Raw genomic sequence first — 18,313 nt, forward strand, 5'->3', positions numbered from 1 at the left:
GTCGATACACTGCTGGATGAGGGCCTCTGCCACGCTGTATGACTCGTGGGGGCTATTTAACCACGCTTCACCACGCTGAGCAGTGTGGATTTATGAAGGTCCGGAGTGGGGGCTGGGGGGGGAGATGTTTTTTTTCTCCACTGCCCTCTACTGATCAAAGCGCCTACCTCACCCCGTAATGTTTGCCACGGTGGTCGCAATTCCAGGCTCAAACCTGCTTAGCTTCCGATATCTGCCGTATGAATGTATGTTGAACTTCTTTGTGAACTTCTTTTCGCACCATACGTAGCCAACCATGTTTTTTGTCCTCGGCGGTAATTGACTTTGGCCTAGGCGATAACAATTCTATCAATATTATTCTATCGTTCCCAGAAAAAAGCTTCACTGAGGCCCAAGACGACTCGTCTGTAGAGCATCGGGATTGTTTGCTCGTGGGTTTTTTTTTCGTGTGGGAAGAACGCACCACACTTTGCAACGAGACATTGCTAACCGAATTACTGTGCTACCTGCTATTAGCAGCAACGCCCTTAGACCCACAGATGAGCCACCCACCCCACAACACATTGCAAACCAGTAAACTTGAGTATAAACGTAATGGCAGTAAACAATAACAGTACAATGAGTGCAATGTACTCCTGTTTACAAAGCGACCACTTACAAACACAATCCATGCGTTTATACGGGATGTAAACCTCACCTGCTGTCCGGCTAAGACCGACAGCAAGTATAAAAGCATTGTCGACCCGTGTAGCTCAAGTGGGCATTACTTGCTTTGCTTCGCTCTCTTTCCAAACGTTTCCCTCTCTGCCTCTGTTTTCCCCCTCTGCCTCTGTTTTCCCCAAATGTAACTCACGATGAAGACGCACATTTCGGGGCCCGTAAGCTAGACTCGGAAGCCATGAACCATCCTCCCTGGTCCTTTATATGTGGCAATATATATTACAGTTCAAACAGACCCAACGAAAGACGGACGTATAAGATGTATGACAGTCATAATAATAACAACAACGATCATTGCACTCCCAATTAGCGCGCAACTGGCAGCTGTTCAAATACCATAATTAAGCAGCGACTGGGTGCACTTCTTTTTTTACCAACACCTTGCTGTGCAGAGCACCAACCCCCCTCTCAAGCGCGATTCCATCCCGGCAGCAATGGGCGGGCTATTTTAAGGCGCTGGCTCCGCTGCAAGCTCGGCACAAACCCCGCACGCGCGCGCGTTATCGCGTCCCGTATTTTGTCCATTTACCCCTGACGAGGGCCAAGAGGAGCAGGGGGAGGAGTGCGGAACGCGTGAGCTGTGATTTGGGAACGAGACTTGCGTGGCAGTGGTTGGGGAGTAGGAGGAGGTGGGTTCATTGGGTTCAGCTGGGAAGATTTTGATTCGAGATTGCAGTCGAGCTGTCCGGCGGTCGCAGCGAGCGACGCGCGCAACTTCACCGGTAAGTTAGCGCGCGTGTGCGCGTGCGTGTGTGTTCGTACGGAGAGCGGTAGCTCCGAACCCGGCCACCCCAGTTCGATTCCCGCTCACGACCATCACCAGTGATGATTATCTGTACCGGTTATGGGCCTCCCCTAGGTCGATTCGGCCTCTAATGAGTGCCTGATGTGGTGTGTAAACATCGCCACTGAGGAGACAAAGGCGGCCAGGCGTGGCGCTGACCACCCACCACCTTGTGTACCGTACCGACCTTCATGGGTACTCGATAAAAGCAGTTGCCCCAAAAGTATGTTGAGGCTACACGGTGGGGGTGGGTCTTTATCTTGTGTGTTCGTGTTAATTCAGACGGGCTCGAGTTGTCGTGGTGCACGCTGCGCACGTGCACACACAACTAATGTACCTAAGCCGTCATTAATAATGATTGGTACTGAAACAACGGTGATGATTACGGAAGGTGATTATGGGATGCGCGACAGTGGCACGATTTGTGTTCGTGCAATCGCGTTTTTCTTTTGAGCGAGAGTGATTGAAGATGTGATTCACGCATTGGGCAGTGATCACTTCTGCAAACGTCTTGGTCAAGGGTAATGCGTTGAACATCATCATCACGGTGCCAATTTTGAGAAGATTGCACCGATAGGTCAACGGTGGCATTCGCAATCAAGTGGCCAGGCGATCTTTTGCATCATCACCACGGCTTGTTTACAACCGCTTGAATTAGTCGGCCAAACGGCGATGTCATTAAGGGGAAGCAGTGTGCCGGCTGCGTGCGCGCGCTTTACGCAGGCATCACGTGCGCCATACCCCATCAAGATCCCTCGCAGCGCTCGCATTACATTAGCCCGGTAATGCTCCGAATCGTTAGAGAAAACACCTCGCATCCATTGCTTGCGAGCAGTGTTCTAACGGCGCGGGATATTCAGATGCCAAACAAATTGCGACTTGATCACGCTGGGGGGGGGCATTTCTCGCTAGGGTATAATACGCGCGTTAACGAGATGATTAATTGTTTTTTAAAACACACGCACGCATGCCCGCATGTCTGCCCTTAATTGATATGCGTTTATTTTCGTGGACCTGTTTAGCGCAACCGGTTGTTGTCGTCGTCGTTGTAGTTCGCTGTGCCAGGAGGTTATCGTAAATCGCGACAGTCGCAGTCTTTCTGTTTGTTGTGTTCAGTTTCGCTGCGGTCAGTGATGTGATGGGATTTTAGAGGCTTAAGGAGCCACGCGTCCGTACATGGGTGAGTGTGGAGGCACCTTTAGCGCTCCAACTCGCTATCGTTAGGGGCCAACGCAGTGGGGAGCGGTAGTGTAGTGACGAATATCTGAACCGGTCCTGGGACTCCCGTAGGTCGACTCAGCTTCAAATGAGTACCTGGTACGGTGTGTAAACATTGCCACAGGGGGAGACTAAATCGGCCCGGCGTGGTGCTGGCCACCCACCGCTTATCGTATGCCGTACGGACGTTCATCGGTGCTACTCGCGAATAGCACTTGCCCCAACAGTCTGTTAAGCCTATACGGGGGATCTTTGTCTCTGGAGGTGCCTTTAGAGCCCAAGTCGCTATCGTTAGGAGTCGGCGCAGGGCACTGACACGAACGCGGCATGTAATGCGATGCGGAGGTCGCCTGGACTCCGTGCACTTTGACGATCGTTTCGTGGATGTCTATGAAACCCACGAATGGATATACATCTCCATTACACCGCATTAAACAGATGAACGTGGACGTTGTCGGTTAGCGTTAAAAAACAAAAACCTCAAATAAAGCAGACGTAACTGTTAACGTTATGAGATGGGAGGTGGTCAGTGGCGCAGCGGCTAGCACACTGCATGCGCTTGAAAAAACCCGGGTATACTGAAAATTACGAACTATTTTTTTTATTTTAACAGGTAAGGCCCACTGAGCTGTATAGCTCGTTTTTTTTTTCAGAAGCGACCTGGCCATCACAGCTCAACGAAGCGGCGGCTTATCACGTGGAAATTTTACAGCAGCCAAATTCTCTAAACGAATGTCGATTCTAAACGTGGAGGGACAACCCGGAGGACCCGGGGAATGAAATCCATGCGACCACGAAGAGAACACGAAGAGAACATGTCAACAACAAATATACAGCAGGCATCAGAGTCGGGATCGAACCCACGACCATGCTGTATACCAGGCGAGGTAGTTAACATCTCACCACCGTGGTACCCAGACTGAGTTCTCTTCGCGGCCACGGCGAGCATCATTGGCAAGCGACATCTTGAAGCGGTGGTGTGGCGTTTGACTACTTGACAATCATATTCTTGGTTCTTTCGGTAAAATCACGTAGAAGGGAAACAATAAAAAAATATATAAACTTTTCTTATTGTGGTTTTCACACCTGATGATGATTGCTTGTGTTGCAGTCGAAACGTCGTGAGCATTTTATTGTTTTATATTTTATTATTTTATTGTTTCCCTTCTACGTGACTTTACCGAAAGAACCAAGAATATGAATCCCTGCAGTCACTTAAGCTTTAAATCAAGACTTGACAATCATCACGATGTCAGTTTCCCCTGACGCTGGGATCTTATTGCACGCCGTTATCGTCTGATTGTCATGTCTCTGCTTACTTCAATTGGAAGTAAGGATTGCTTAATGGCTGTGGAGTTGCAGTTCATTCAAACGTAAGCCTGTCAAAGATCTATTATTGCAGCTACAATCAATACGGCTTATAACGCGTGTGCTGTCGGAGAAAGACGTCACGCGATCGCCATGGCATCAATTTACTCCAGAAAATGTTTACGAAGCACACTAATGTTATGGGTGATAGCTATTTTAGCACTTTAATTCTTAGTACGAACTATTCATTGCCTCTTTCATATCTTGTCTGGAGAGGATATATTAAACTTGCTGCGATGATGGCATACAATCTCGGTGACTTAGACGCCTGTTTATTAAAGAAAGCTTCTACTACGTCTCAGCCGTAACATTTTCGCAGCTGCTGTGATCCCACTTCAGTGTTTTGCTGATCATGCTTCACCGTGTGGATGTTTGGCCAATGTCAGTCACACTGTATGTTGTGGGTGGCTTTTTTATGGTATTTTTTACCACAGGAGGAAACCGGAGAACCTGCAGGAAACGCACGGAGAATAGCGATAGAAGCGTACAAATGAATGCAGAAATGCGGCCGAATTTGGAGGAGAATCGAACAGAGGTTCTTGTCGCTGTATTTACGACTGCGGATCCCATCCGCCCAATCACGATATGACCTACGATATTTATCGCCGTATTGAGATGATCCCTAAATCATTGCCATGTGTGTTGGTTATGGCTGTGTCACCAGCGAGTCTGAGGTGGTGATTCGACGTACCAATTCTTTAAGCCTTCAACGATCCACACTGACCAGCGTGGGTAGCAATCATCACCCCCTAAATCGAAAACTTGGTAGGACCCCTCCTGACGAAGATTCATGAGACTCAGTGTGGCTTTCCTGGGTATAAAAGTGTAACAATGATAACGTTTAAGTGGTGCAGTATGGTCCACAGACACCCTCAATGTCAGAATCAGAATATGTATTTATATTGGAGAATTCCAATAAGCTACAAAGCTCTTTTTTTACAGATGTCCAATAGGCTTATGTATATGTAAAATGCTCGCCACAAAAGAACCACAAAACCTTGCTGATCTCGTCAAGGAGCAAAAACCATCAAGCGAACTCCAGTCATCCTCGCAGCAGCGGCTTTTGGCTAATAATTGAACAAATACGGTCGCCGCTTCTGTGGCCGTCTGGAACGCTCTTCCTTCCAATATTAGGAAGCCACTGGAGCTATATGCACTTTTAAATCTAAATTGAAAACTCATTCTTTAGAACTGATTTTTTTATGTTTAGTTTTTTTGTCCTTCCCCCGCACCTCCAATCAGCACGGTTGGCTACGTACGGTGCTAAAGAAGTGTAACATACATACGTAGGTAGTTATAATTAAAACGTGAATCGTGCCGGCTTACTTTGAGCTTGTTAAACATTCGCGTGATCTCTTCAAGAGGCGCATACTACTGAGAGATGGGCCGATTTGCAGGAACTCTCCTTGCAGTCCAATAAATTTGGGATTTAATGTTTTCTACGGAAATAGAAATAAGCCCTTTAGGTGTGCAGTGGGAGTAAATGTTAAGATGAGTCGGCGATGCTCCGCACGCGCCGGGTAATGGCTGCGCCGGTTTTGCCCCCACGTCAATCAGCTGCCGCTTCCACGGTTGCCTGCTGGAGAGTCCTGCTGGGCGCTTGACGAATTCATCAGAAATCGTGAACCCCAATTTGGGATAGATAGATAGGCTCAATCCGTGATTCATTGGCAAGGGTGTGGGTGGGGGGGGGGTTAGTCCGAGTGGTATATTAAATGAGGACAACTTTATATTACAAGTCCACTCTGGGTTTCCCCCCCCCGGACGGACATGACCCACTCCCCTCCATAGGAATGTGTAAATTCCACCTCTGGCTCAGGGGTTGCGGCGCCGAGTGAGATGAGGAGCGGGAAGACGCAGCTGCGGATGCGCGGGTGGCTGGGCCCGCCCGCTCTCGCTGCGCGTCGCTGTGCGCGCCAAAGGGACGCGCCCGTGAGCTGTGCTGTACGAGGCGGCGCGGTGAGATCGACTCCCGTGTGATGGATGCGCGCGTGCAGCAGCGACTCGTGAACAGCGACACAACAAAGATGCAAAGATCCCCCGTATTAGGCTTGACCAGGGGTCGGCAAAAACCAAGACAACGACAGGAATCATTTTCTTCGAATTCGGTTGAAATTCTTTTTTTTTTGTTTGTTTGTAGGAACCGCAATGCACGTGAACACAAGGCGGTCCTTGACACGTAACGTCGCGAAGCAGTCCTCAGTGAGACGCATGCGGCTCCGGATCCGCAGGTTGGCGACTCCCGGCCTTGACACACTGTAGGAGAAAGTGCTGTAGGCGAGCACGGCACACGAAGGGGTTCGGGGGAGGGCAGCACCACGCCCGGACGCCTTCGTCTCCCCAGTGCTGATGTTTACACACCGCACCAGGTACTCGTTTGAGTCTGAGTTGACCTCAGGGGAGGCCCAGGACCGGTTCGGATAATTGTCACTGGTGTTGGCAGCACTCCCCGACTCACTTTCTGTGCAGGAGGCCGATAGCGGAGCGCCTTATTAAGGCCGTGGGCAGAGAGAAAACACGCACCCCTAACAACCCGATGGCCTTTGTCTCCACACTGCTGACGTTTGTTTAACACACAGACTCCTTTCAGGCTGAGTCGACCGAGGGGAGGGCCGTTCAAGCTTCGGTACCAACTGCCACGAGCGTCGTGCACCGTGGCCAGGAATCGAACCCAAGAGAATCTAAAGCAGCGCGCCAAGCCGCTGAAAGCGGGCATTGTTTTTTTTTAACAACGGTACAAAGACTAAGGGGCCGTCCATAAATGACGTCACGCGATTTTGGACGATTTTTGACCCCGCCCCCCCTCATCACACGGCGTCACAAAAAGTCATACCCCCCTCAAATATGACGTCACAAAGCTCTGCCCCCCCCCCCCAAAAAAAATGAAACATGCTTCAAATCGCTTTAAACTATTTTCATTGTAGTGCGTATTTAATGTGGCGCTGCACTCTGATGTAGGAAAAAACATTTATTTAAAAGTCTATTTAATTAAGTAGAACGTGTTGTCTATATTTATTTAAATATGCGCATTTTGATGTGACGTCACATTTCTCAACCCCCCCCCCCATTGTCACATCGTCACAAATGTCTGACCCCCGCCCCTAGGTGCGTGACGTCATTTATGGACGGCCCCAAATATTACCTGTGTCTTTTAAAGATGGTTAGGGAGAGTCATGTTATCGAGCACCTCTTGAAGCTGGCCAACACCACACCCGTACGCCTTTGTCTCAATAGTACCAATGTTTACACACCGCATCAGGTAATCATGTAAGGCTGAGTCGACTTGGAGAAGGATCATTATCGATTTAGATATCACTCGCCACTGATGGTAGCTGTGGCCTGCCATCGACCTCAGATAGTCGGGTACATATAGCGCAGTGCGCTAATTACTGCACCACCGCTCCCCCAAACATATCAGAATATGTATTTATACTGGAGGAATCTGATGAGCTGTAAAACTCTGTTTCACAGACGTCCAGTAAATATACGACGAGCTGCTCGTTTTATGCTACGAGCCGCGTCGCGTTTGCCTTTCAGGACTTAAAGCGAGCCTCCTCCGCTGACCATGGATGGGAACGGTCACGACGACGACCTCAGTCTCAACGTGTCCACGTGGGCGACGAACAGGAGCGACCCGTGGCCGGACCACAACGCGGGCGACCGGCGCCAGCCCTTCTCCTTCTTCAGCATCCTGACGCTCACGCTGCTCGCCATCCTCATCCTCGCCACGTTCGCCTGGAACGTCCTGGTCATCGTCACCATCCTGCGGGTGAAGACCTTCCACCGCGTGCCGCACAACCTGGTGGCCTCCATGGCCGTGTCTGACGTCCTGGTCGCGGCACTCGTCATGCCGCTGAGCCTGGTGAGCGAGGTGCACGAGCGCCGCTGGAGGCTGGGGCCCGTCATGTGCGACGTGTGGATCTCATGCGATGTCCTCTGCTGCACGGCCAGCATCTGGAACGTGACCGCCATCGCGCTCGACCGCTTCTGGTCCATCACCAGGCACCTGGAGTACACGACGAGGGCCCGCAAGTGTATCTCCAATCTCATGATCGCCCTCACGTGGCTGCTGTCTGCCACCATCTCGCTGTCGCCCCTCTTCGGCTGGGGCGAGGGATACTATTCGGCCGAGTCGCAGCGCTGCCACCTCAGCCAGGGGCCGTCGTACACCGTCTTCTCCACGGTGGGCGCCTTCTACCTGCCCCTGTGCGTGGTGCTCTTTGTCTACTGGAAGATCTACAAGGCGACCAAGTTCTGCTTCGGCAGCCGCAAGGCGAACTCAGTGATGCCCATGTCCGACGCGATTGAGGTACGACGTTTACTGCCCCGTGCTGGCGCTGTGCTTAGCCCTTCACGACGGTCCGTCAGTGTTACAAACCACACGCGATCGCACAGTCCCATGCCCTGCGCATAGCAGTCCTATGCCTTCACTTAATCCCTTTCCCTTCACGTAGTTCAATGCCCTCATGTAGTCACGTGTCTTACAAGGTAATCATTTTACATCAACGATAAACACTTGATGGAACATTTTTCCAGTATCAAAAAGATGAATTGGTTTTACCATTTATGGAAATAATACAGGTGTTAAGATGTTTAAACGCCAAATAGATAACTTTTGCAAGGCATTGAGACTGTATTAACCACACCTACCTGTGGAAAAAAAACATGCCAATAAAAGGTATCGAGTTGGTGTTTGAACATCTTAACACCTATAATCTTAGCTCTTTTGGTAAAGTCACGTTTGTGTTATGGTCGAAACGTTGTGTTATGGTCGAAACGTGAGAATTTGTATTGTTTTAGATATATTTTATTATTTTATTGTTTCCCTTCAACGTGACTTTACCGAAAGAGCTAAGGATATGAATTACTGCAGTCACGAAAGCTTTGAATCAAAATCTTAACACCTGTTTTATTTCCAGAAAGCGTAAAACCTATTCTTATTTTTTCATACTTATAAACACTTTGCTTGCAGTATAATTATCGTATGAAAAAATGACTCCTGGGAAGAATGAAAAAACACAGTGATGACGAGTAATTGTTGTGGGACACTAATTACTCCACCGTTACTTCATTCGAGGTATATGCAGTTGTCAACACAGTTGAAGGAAAGCCTCACAGTCCCAAGACTCGTATTCCAGGCAGAAGTCCTGTTGAGTTTTCTAATTGGTGGTGGGGGGGGGTTACGGCTGTGTGTGATCCGAATTGAGCAATTTTCATGTATTGGGGTGTTTGGCAAATACCAGTTGCATTGTATGGTTGATATATTTTTAGCTATGGGAGAAAACCGGAGAATCCAGAGGGAGCCAATGCAGAACAGCAGGAGAACACACACACACAGAATGGCGCCCGAGTCGAGAATGGAACCCAATCCTTTCTTGCTGCGAGGCACACGTGTTACGACTGTGCTATTATTTGACAGCTTCGTAGCATGGGCTGGTTCGCCCAGCACCATCGTTCTCGTGATTTGTTACCTTGTGCTTTCTGTTTGTATGAACCACTCAAAAGGCCAGCCTTGCGTGGCAATTAAACTTTAAAAGAGTAATGGTGCAGCGATAAAAAGTGTCCAGAATAAATTGAACACCTGCTCTTCATAAGCAGGCTTTGCTGCTGGCATATGGAATTTTTTCCACCAGCGATTTTTGGTTGAGCTGCAGCACTGGTTCAGTTCAGGTGCCTCGCTGCTTTTCACGATTGCTTACACTGGTCTACAATTTTTTAGACGTCGTCTGCTTCAGAGATGAAATGTGCTATTTATTATGGATTTTTACGTGCGCAATTTAAATATGACAATTAAAACAACTGATTGGCTACTGTTCCCAAGATATTTAACAAAAATATTACATCTATGTATATTGTGTAGATAGTAGAGTTTTACTCATTAATTGTAAACATAGGTCTTTTCGTGTGTTTATGGTTGCTTTACATGACAACATGTCACCTGTCCTTTTCATCTAACACTTAAAACATCATATTCTTAGTTTTTTCGGTAAAGTCACGTTGAAGAGAAACAACGACACCTGAAGACGACCGTTTGAGTTATGGTCGAAACGTCGTGAGAATTTTTTTATTGTTTTATATATATTTTATTATTTTGTTGTTTCTCTTCAACGTGACTTTACCGAAAAAACTAAGAATATGAATTACTGCAGTCACGAAAGCTTTAAATCAAAACTTAAAACATCAGTTAAAGGGTTATATAGATAACATTCATTATGAAACAAAAGGCTAAAAACTATGATGTATATATAAGTACGTAATTTAGTCCTTATTCAGTGTCTACTCTGTGCTTCCTTGCTTGTCTCTTGTGTTCATTAAATGGAGCATCTCTTGTCACTGTCCAGCAATAGTCTGCAAGCATTGATGGGCTCCATTTGTCCTGATTGTGTTTCTCCATTGTTACAATGTCCCGGTGAAATCGCTCGCCATGCTCGTCGCTCGCCGTTCCGCAGTTCGGTGGGAAGAAATCGAGATGAGAGTGCACAAAATGTATCTTTCGTGACATGTTGCAACCAAGGCTTTTCTATGCCTTGAGGAGGGTTTCCACCAACTCCCTGTAGTTGTCTGCCTTCTTGTTTCCGAGAAAAATTGTTGCCACTAACTGGAAGGCTTTTCATGCCATCTTTTCCTTGCCACGCAGTTCACTGTCAAATGCATCATCTCGAAGAAGTTCACGAATCTGAGGACGAACAAAGACACCATCCTTTATATTAGCTTCACTTAACCTTGGAAATTTTCCACGGAGGTACTTGAAAGCTGCTTGTGTTTTGTCCATGGCTTTGACAAAGTTCTTCATCAGGCCCAGCTTGATGTGTAAGGGTGGTAACAAAATCTTCCTTGATTCAACAAGTGGTAGATGCTGAACAGTTTTCCTCCCATGCTCAAATGACTGTCGGAGTAGCCAATCTATCTTGATGTAGTGGGAATCTCTCGCACGAATATTCCATTCACAGAGAAAACAGCAGTACTTCGCGTATCCAGTCTGTAGACCAAGCAAGAGAGCAGCAACCTTTAAATCGCCACAAAGGTGCCACTGATGTTGATCACAGTTTATGTACCTCAAACTTGTTTAATTTTGTCATAGGTTTCCTTCATGTGTGTAGTGACATAGAATGGGTCACGAGGGCACGTAGCGCTCGTTACTGGCAGCGAGGGGGATCTGTGGGTGTAGCAGCCCGGTCTGCCAGCAGGGCATGTGAGATGTAGTGACATAGAATTGGTCACGAATGCGCGTAGCGCTGGTTGCTGGCAGAGAGGGGGATCTGAGGGTGTAGCAGCCAGGTCTGCCGGCAGGGCATGTGATAGGCCAGGGAAAGGGATGTAGGGCAAATGTGATGGAGGAGACACGTGAGGTGAAGCCGGGAACCTTCTGGTAGGATCCAGAAGGGGGCGTGGCTGAGGGCGGAGCCAGGCCACGCTGGGGGGGTAAAAGGGAGGCCCCGACTCAGGGTCGGGGCTGTCGTCTGGAATGGAACCCGTCGTGCTACCAAGTCTTCGTCCCCGTCTTTGTCCTTGTCTTCACCTCCTTGGCGTTGTTGGTCAGGCAGCGTGCTAGCTGTCCTGACAATAGTATAGTTAGCCCCTGTACCTGTGATGGCTAGAATAAACGAGAGTGCCTCCTACTATTAGTGTCTCTGAAGTGATTCACTACATATGGACTGCATGACCAACTGGAATTGATGGAAAAACATTGCCATTATGCAGCAGAACAGCTTTAAGACTCATCTTCGATGAATCAATGAACAGTCTCCACTCGTCTGGATCATAAGCGATGTTGAGGGCTGCCATCACACCATCGATGTTGTTGCAGGCTACAAGATCACCTTCCATAAAGAAGAATGGGACAAGATCCTTTTGACGGTCACGGAACATAGAAAACCTAACATCACCTACCAGAAGATTCCACTGCTGCAGTCTGGAGCCCAACAGCTCTTCCTTACTCTTGAGTAGTTCCAAATCCCTGACAAGGTCTTTCAGTTCACCTTGTGTTATGAGGTGTTGTTCAGAGGAGGAGGATGGGAAAAAGTCTGGGTCATGTGACCTTGATGGTTCAGGACCAGAAGTTTCATCTGCTTCCTCGTTTGACTCAAGTGAGTGATCCTGGTGCATCAGGAACCGACAGTTTTTCTCTGTGGGGTACTGGGCGTAAAGCTGATGGAATGTTTGGATAATTCACAGTCCACTTTTTCTTCTTTGACACACCTTTCCCAACTGGAGGCGCCATGAAGAAGTAACAATTGCTGATGTGATCTGTTGGCTCTCTGTCCTGATCTACAATGTTGCAGCCAAAATAAAGGTGATAGGCTTTCTTAACCATAGTGGTTATACTGGCGCTTTTGTGATGCAAAAGTCACTTCACCATATGACACTGTATGATTTATAGAGCTGATATAGGACAATTTGTTCAGCAGAGGGATGTAAGCCTAGTTATGATTACATCATCCATGACTTCTAGGAATCACATGATGCAATTCATATCATGTATGATGCAATACCAGGTTCAGATTGCATGATACATTGTTTTGCTCAAAAAGCAAGTACTGTCCAAACCCAGTCATATATGTATTCATAGATTCAGTCAAAGATGTATTTTAGTCATTTCTGGTTTAAATTGAGATCCCTCCCCTTTAGAACTCACTTATCCTCCGCCATTCCCAAGTCAAGGGTCGTATATACTGACCCAGTAGCATATCTTGAAAACTAGAGCCAATCAACAATTTTAAGCATAATTTTCATTCTCAGTGACCCAGAATTAGTCAAGTTGGACTACATTTATTTCAGAAGCATTTTGGCTGTAGATAAGTGTTATAGGCGTACTTCGTGTACCTTTCATTGAACCTGAAACATGCAGACAGACCGCAACACATAAGTAGACATACATACACGCGCACAAACGAGGCATAGTAGAAGGATATGAGAGTGTTGTTGGCGCCATGGTGGCGAAATGTTAACTACCTCGCCTGGTATACAGGAGGTGGTGGGTTCGATGCCTGTATATTTCAGTTTGTATGTTCTCCCCGTGGTCACACGTGTAGTGTTCGATTTCACTCAGACAACTTCTGTCTTTCTTCGAACACCGCTTTATTTACAACTCTCAGCATGTTCTCAATATTTTACAGTATCCATGTCGCCACGGCTCGCTCGCCGTACTTCACTCGACTCGTTCGCCACCTTTGTCTCTCCACTCCACCGCGATTACTTCGCTTACTCCGCCGCTAACTTCTTCGTCTCTGCTCTCTGCTATCACCGTCGCTATGCTCTCTCCACTGCTAACTACTTCGTCTCTGCTCTCCGCTATCACGTCACTACGCTCTCTCCACCGCTAACTGCTTCGTCTCTATTCAGCTGCGCTATTGCTATGCTCTCTCCACTGCTGGCTGCTTCCCTTCAGCTCCGCTATCGCTACGCTCTCTTCACTGCTAGCTGCTTCTCTTCTTCAGCTCCGCTATCGCTACGCTCTCTCCACTGCTGGCTACTTCTCTTCTTCAGCTCCGCTATCGCTACGCTGTTTCCAAGCTCCGTCTCCAACTCCGTCTCCAAAACTCTCCAACTTCAACAACCTTCTCCCAGCTCTCTCCACTCTTCAACCCCAAACTCCAACTCCTCCCGTTTCTCCTCACGTCCACCAATTTATCCCCGCTCTCATTACGCCTCAATTAATCAACACGCGTCCCAACGGCACTCCGCGTGACCGTACACCTGTTACCTCGCCAGACTTCAAGACGCCCCTCCAGCCTTGGCAACAGCACCAAACAATCACAGCCGTCCTTGGCTCTCCCAGCTTAATTGCCCTAACATAACCTGCACTGTATTCGCCTTCGCTACAGGCTGACCCAACATAACCCGTACTGTCTGTGTTATGTAATCACGCTGTTTGCACTACGCACCTTCCTACTCCACTACACATGGATAATTCTCCTGGTTCTCCGGTTTTTCCCTCCATATTTAGAAACATGTGTTTAAAGTATTTGGCTGCTATATATTTCCACGTGATAAGCCACTTCGTTGAGCTATGATTTGTGGCCAGGTCGCTTCTGAAAAAGAGCAATATAGCTCAGTGGACCTTGTCTGATAAAATAAAAATAGTTTAGTTTTTAGAATCCACGCCACCACGAAAATAATATGCTAACTCTGAATATTGAACGCACGACTTTCCTGCATACCAGGCGAGGGAGTTAGCATCTCATCACCGCAAACTAAATTTGCTTGATTGCTTGACATTGAAGACCTTTCCATTTTTACAATTTTTGAAACTGATTTGATCGCACTTTTTGTTGATGAAACGCTGCATTTGTGGCGAGGGTGGGAGCTGGGGTGATGCGTTTGCTGTTCTTTTCTCGATGTTTCAGACAAATGAGCTCATCTCCAAAGTGATGTGCTTCAGACGTTTTTTTGTGTGAATCTGGCTCCAGAAGTGAACAGAATATAATGTACTTGGCAAACAGATAGGAGGGCCTCACATTTGGAGCCAAGCATTTGCCTTTCCCTTAAACCTATCCCTAACCATACCCCCCCCCACCACCACACTGCTTATTTCACGCTCACTGTTTTCAGCACCCACTTTGCATTCAATTCCCGGCCACGCACCAACATAATTTCCAATTGGTCCTCCAACTCGGTGCGTGGCTGCCCTCGATTAATGCAGCCCATGATGAATTCTTGGTGCGGGCGCAATAAATACCATCGCCGGGAAGGCGGGTGTGTGCTCTCGCTAAACGAGGACGACATGGGCTGGAGAAGAGATGGACTGATGTGGTACTGGAAGATGTGGCGCTGAGTGGACTTGCCGATGACTGGTACCAGCGGTGTCAAGATCGGCCTTTGTCGAGGAGGCTTGTAAAGGACGCTACTGGGCAGTTAGAGGCAGTCGCCCTCCAACAACAGTTGAGGGCAGAGGAGCGATTCGTACAACAACGAGCGGAGCGCCGAGTGGCTAAAATCCAGCAAGTTGGAACAGTAGGGGGTACAGCTGGTGCATATACCAGCCATCTCAGTCAGCCAGCCCATGGCACCTGGGTCTGTCCCGTGACCTCCTGTCAGCGAGTACTTCAACACTTCGCGTGGCCTCCGAGTGCACCTGGCCTGGCACAGGCGCCGTAGTGACGTGACCGTCACTTAGTGGCGACTGGCGGGTATTGGTGTGCCCGCTAACTGCACGTGTGCCAACAGTATTTTAAAGGCTATACGGGGGATCTTTGTCTTTGTGCTTGCCCTTTCCGTGCCTGCAAGGCCAATGACCCATCGCGCAAGCCGCAGACGGTGTTCACGGTGCGCCACGCCACCGTCACGTTCCAGATAGGCGAGGGGGACATGTGGCGCGAGCAGAAGGAGAGGCGTGCGGCGCTCATGGTGGGCATCCTCATCGCCGTGTTTGTGCTCTGCTGGATCCCCTTCTTCATCAAGGAGCTCATCAGCCCGCTGTGCTCCTGCGACGTGCCGCCCGTGTGGAAGAGCATCTTCCTCTGGCTCGGCTACTCAAACTCGTTCTTCAACCCGCTTATCTACACTGCCTTCAATAAAAACTACAATAACGCTTTCCGGAATATATTTTTCACGAAGCAGTAGTGATTTCTGCAGTGTTTGCTTTTCTGCTTTTGTTTGGTTCTGTGTCTGGCTGTCGTGGCTGTAGATAAAAGTCTGAGACCCGGTACGCGTACTGAACAGTGATAGTAATGATAATATCACAAGATTAAAAAAATAGCACGGCGTTTATCAGTAGCGATGATTATTCATGTATTGAGTGCCCTGAGCGTGACGTCACAGGCTCCGCGTAATTCCCCCCAAGTCGGCACGGAGCTCCCACCACGCCACGCCGTGTTCGCCGTCGTGCAGTCGTCTCTCCACGCCACGTGTTCAGCAATCATCAGGCGCATGCGGCGTGTATCAAGAAATTAGTTGTATTTGCATGGAGAGAAGGTCGGTGGACGTCCAGAGGCGGAACGTGGCGAGGACTGGAGATTTGACAACCGCTGAGCTACGAATCGGTGCTAGGCGGTACAGAGATCGACGCGTTAGTCCAGCAGCTCAGTAAAATGACGGAATGCGGCGGAGATGATGTCCACCGTGGAGACTTGTGCGATAAAATCAGCTCGTGTGGAGGAGCAGTTTCTGTTTGGCCGGATAGAGGGGTATGAGCTAAACCGGCGCGGCACAGGCTACAGAAGAGATGGACTAATGCGGTTCAGTGATGTGGAGCTGCGAGTGGACTTGGAGGACGTTCGTGAAAGACGCTGCTAATGGGCAGTCGGATGCAGTCGCCCTCCAGCAACAACAGTGGGCGGAGGAGTCATGCTCACAACAACGAGTGGAGCGCCAGGCGTATAAAACGCTGCAAGTTTGCACAGTGGGGAGGACAGTTGATGCATCTCCCAGTCACCTCAGTCAGTCTATGAGTTCTATGAGATCTTCACTCAAAACTGCTCTAGAGGAGTTGTACAACCCTAGCTGCCACTGCTATTCAGTGGCCTAAAATTAAATGTTTCGCTCCGGATGACCGCTGCAAAGTATGATCTTGCGTTTTGATTTAGTGTGCTGATCTTTAAAGGTCCATTGAAAATTTTTGATACTCCTACTGATGCTCCTACTGTTGTAGAGTGACTCATGCAGCCAGCTATGGCTACAGGGTTTGGTGGTACATGTTGTTTATGTCGTTTATTGTGAAATTTCGGTCACAGTTCCTATGATCACTGTTACATTGCCTTTATGGCTTTATTTTGATGATTTCGAAAAGTTTTTTGGTTTGGCCATGTTTGTTGTAGTACGGAGTTAGACTGATGGCTTTAATCTAAGTTGTCTTGTGGTTGTTGTTGTTGTTTGATTTGCATCCCACTGGGATTTTTGCACACAGCGTTGGTGTACGGTGCTTTTTCTGGAAGATTTTGCTGTTTTTTCCTGGATTTTTCTGTTTGCGCATAGTCACTTTAAGATGTTTTCTTGTTCATGTTTTTGTTTTTTGTTTGTTGCGGTTGCACCCGATTCAAGAGCCGAATGGCTCACAGGGCTATAGCAAATAAATGAAACTGAAATTAAACTGAAAACTGAAACCTCAGTCAGTAAACCCATGGCACCTTGGTTTGGTCCGTGACTCCTTCCAGCAGCGAGCAATCGACACTTCACGTGGCCTCAAGGTGCACCTAGCTTGGCACAAGCGTCGTTTTGACGTCTTCGCCACTTAGTGGCAAACGTCAGTTGTTATTGTGGTCTTAGGGCCGTTTTATTCTATCGTATGGCTGATGTTGCGAGAGATTTGGATAGCTTAGAGGGGCAGGACTTTAGAATAAGAATATTTATACTTGTGGAATCCGCTGAGCTATGAAGCTCTTTTTCATCCGGTAGTGGTGTGGGTGGATCACGGTTACTGATGATCGTGATCACGATAATGTGGATGTAGCATTGCTGTGTGGATGTCTGACAAGAACCCTGTAGGAAGCCGTGCTGGAGCACGCATGGGGGGAGGGGTGGGTGTAGTTGTGATAACAAGCTGCGCCTGGTTCCATCTCACGCGGTGTAGGAGCGAGCGGTGTCTTAAGCAGCCGGCAGACTCCACCGTGAGCTCCTCTCTGTGTCAGCCTCCTCTCTGGTGTCAGTCTCCTCTCTGTGTCAGCCTCCTCTCTGTGTCAGCCTCCTCTCTGTGTCAGCCTCCTCTCTGTGTCAGCCTCCTCTCTGTGTCAGCCTCCTCTCTGTGTCAGCCTACTCTCTGTGTCAGCCTCCTCTCTGTGTCAGCCTCCTCTCTGTGTCAGCCTACTCTCTGTGTCACCCTCCTCTCTGTGTCAGCCTCCTCTCTGTGTCAGCCTACTCTCTGTGTCACCCTCCTCTCTGTGTCAGCCTCCTCTCTGTGTCAGCCTACTCTCTGTGTCACCCTCCTCTCTGTGTCACCCTCCTCTCTGTGTCAGCCTACTCTCTGTGTCACCCTCCTCTCTGGTGTCAGTCTCCTCTCTGTGTCACCCTCCTCTCTGTGTCACCCTCCTCTCTGTGTCACCCTCCTCTCTGTGTCACCCTCCTCTCTCTGTCAGCCACCTCTTTGTGTCACCCTCTTCTATCTTACCAATGAATGGCTGCAAGGTCTCAGACAGAGATTGGGCCAGTTTGTAGGTGGGTGAGCCAATGGTGGAGACGATGGGACGAAGGGGTGTACCTTCTTCATGAATTTTTGGTAAGCCATATAATCTGGGTGGTCTAGCAGCAGAAAGTTTTAAGGAAAACCGTTTGGTCTGTTCAATGAATAAA

At 48.5% G+C, this 18,313-nt stretch overlaps 1 protein-coding gene across 1 annotated transcript; it reads left to right on the top strand.

Annotated features, from left to right (window-relative positions):
• Positions 1-1,249: 1,249 nt before the first annotated feature.
• On the top strand, positions 1,250-17,849 carry HTR5A (5-hydroxytryptamine receptor 5A). The gene is made up of 3 exons (XM_032960174.2): positions 1,250-1,442; positions 7,628-8,399; positions 15,317-17,849. Exons 2-3 carry the CDS (start codon positions 7,656-7,658, stop codon positions 15,650-15,652), a joined length of 1,080 nt encoding a protein of 359 aa, XP_032816065.1. The 5' UTR covers positions 1,250-1,442; positions 7,628-7,655; the 3' UTR covers positions 15,653-17,849.
• Positions 17,850-18,313: the final 464 nt, after the last annotated feature.

Source organism: Petromyzon marinus, chromosome 2 (assembly GCF_048934315.1).
Source record: "Petromyzon marinus isolate PM22_M1 ecotype Great Lakes invasive population chromosome 2, UKy_Petmar_22M1.pri1.0, whole genome shotgun sequence".
NCBI classification, from domain to species: domain Eukaryota; kingdom Metazoa; phylum Chordata; class Hyperoartia; order Petromyzontiformes; family Petromyzontidae; genus Petromyzon; species Petromyzon marinus.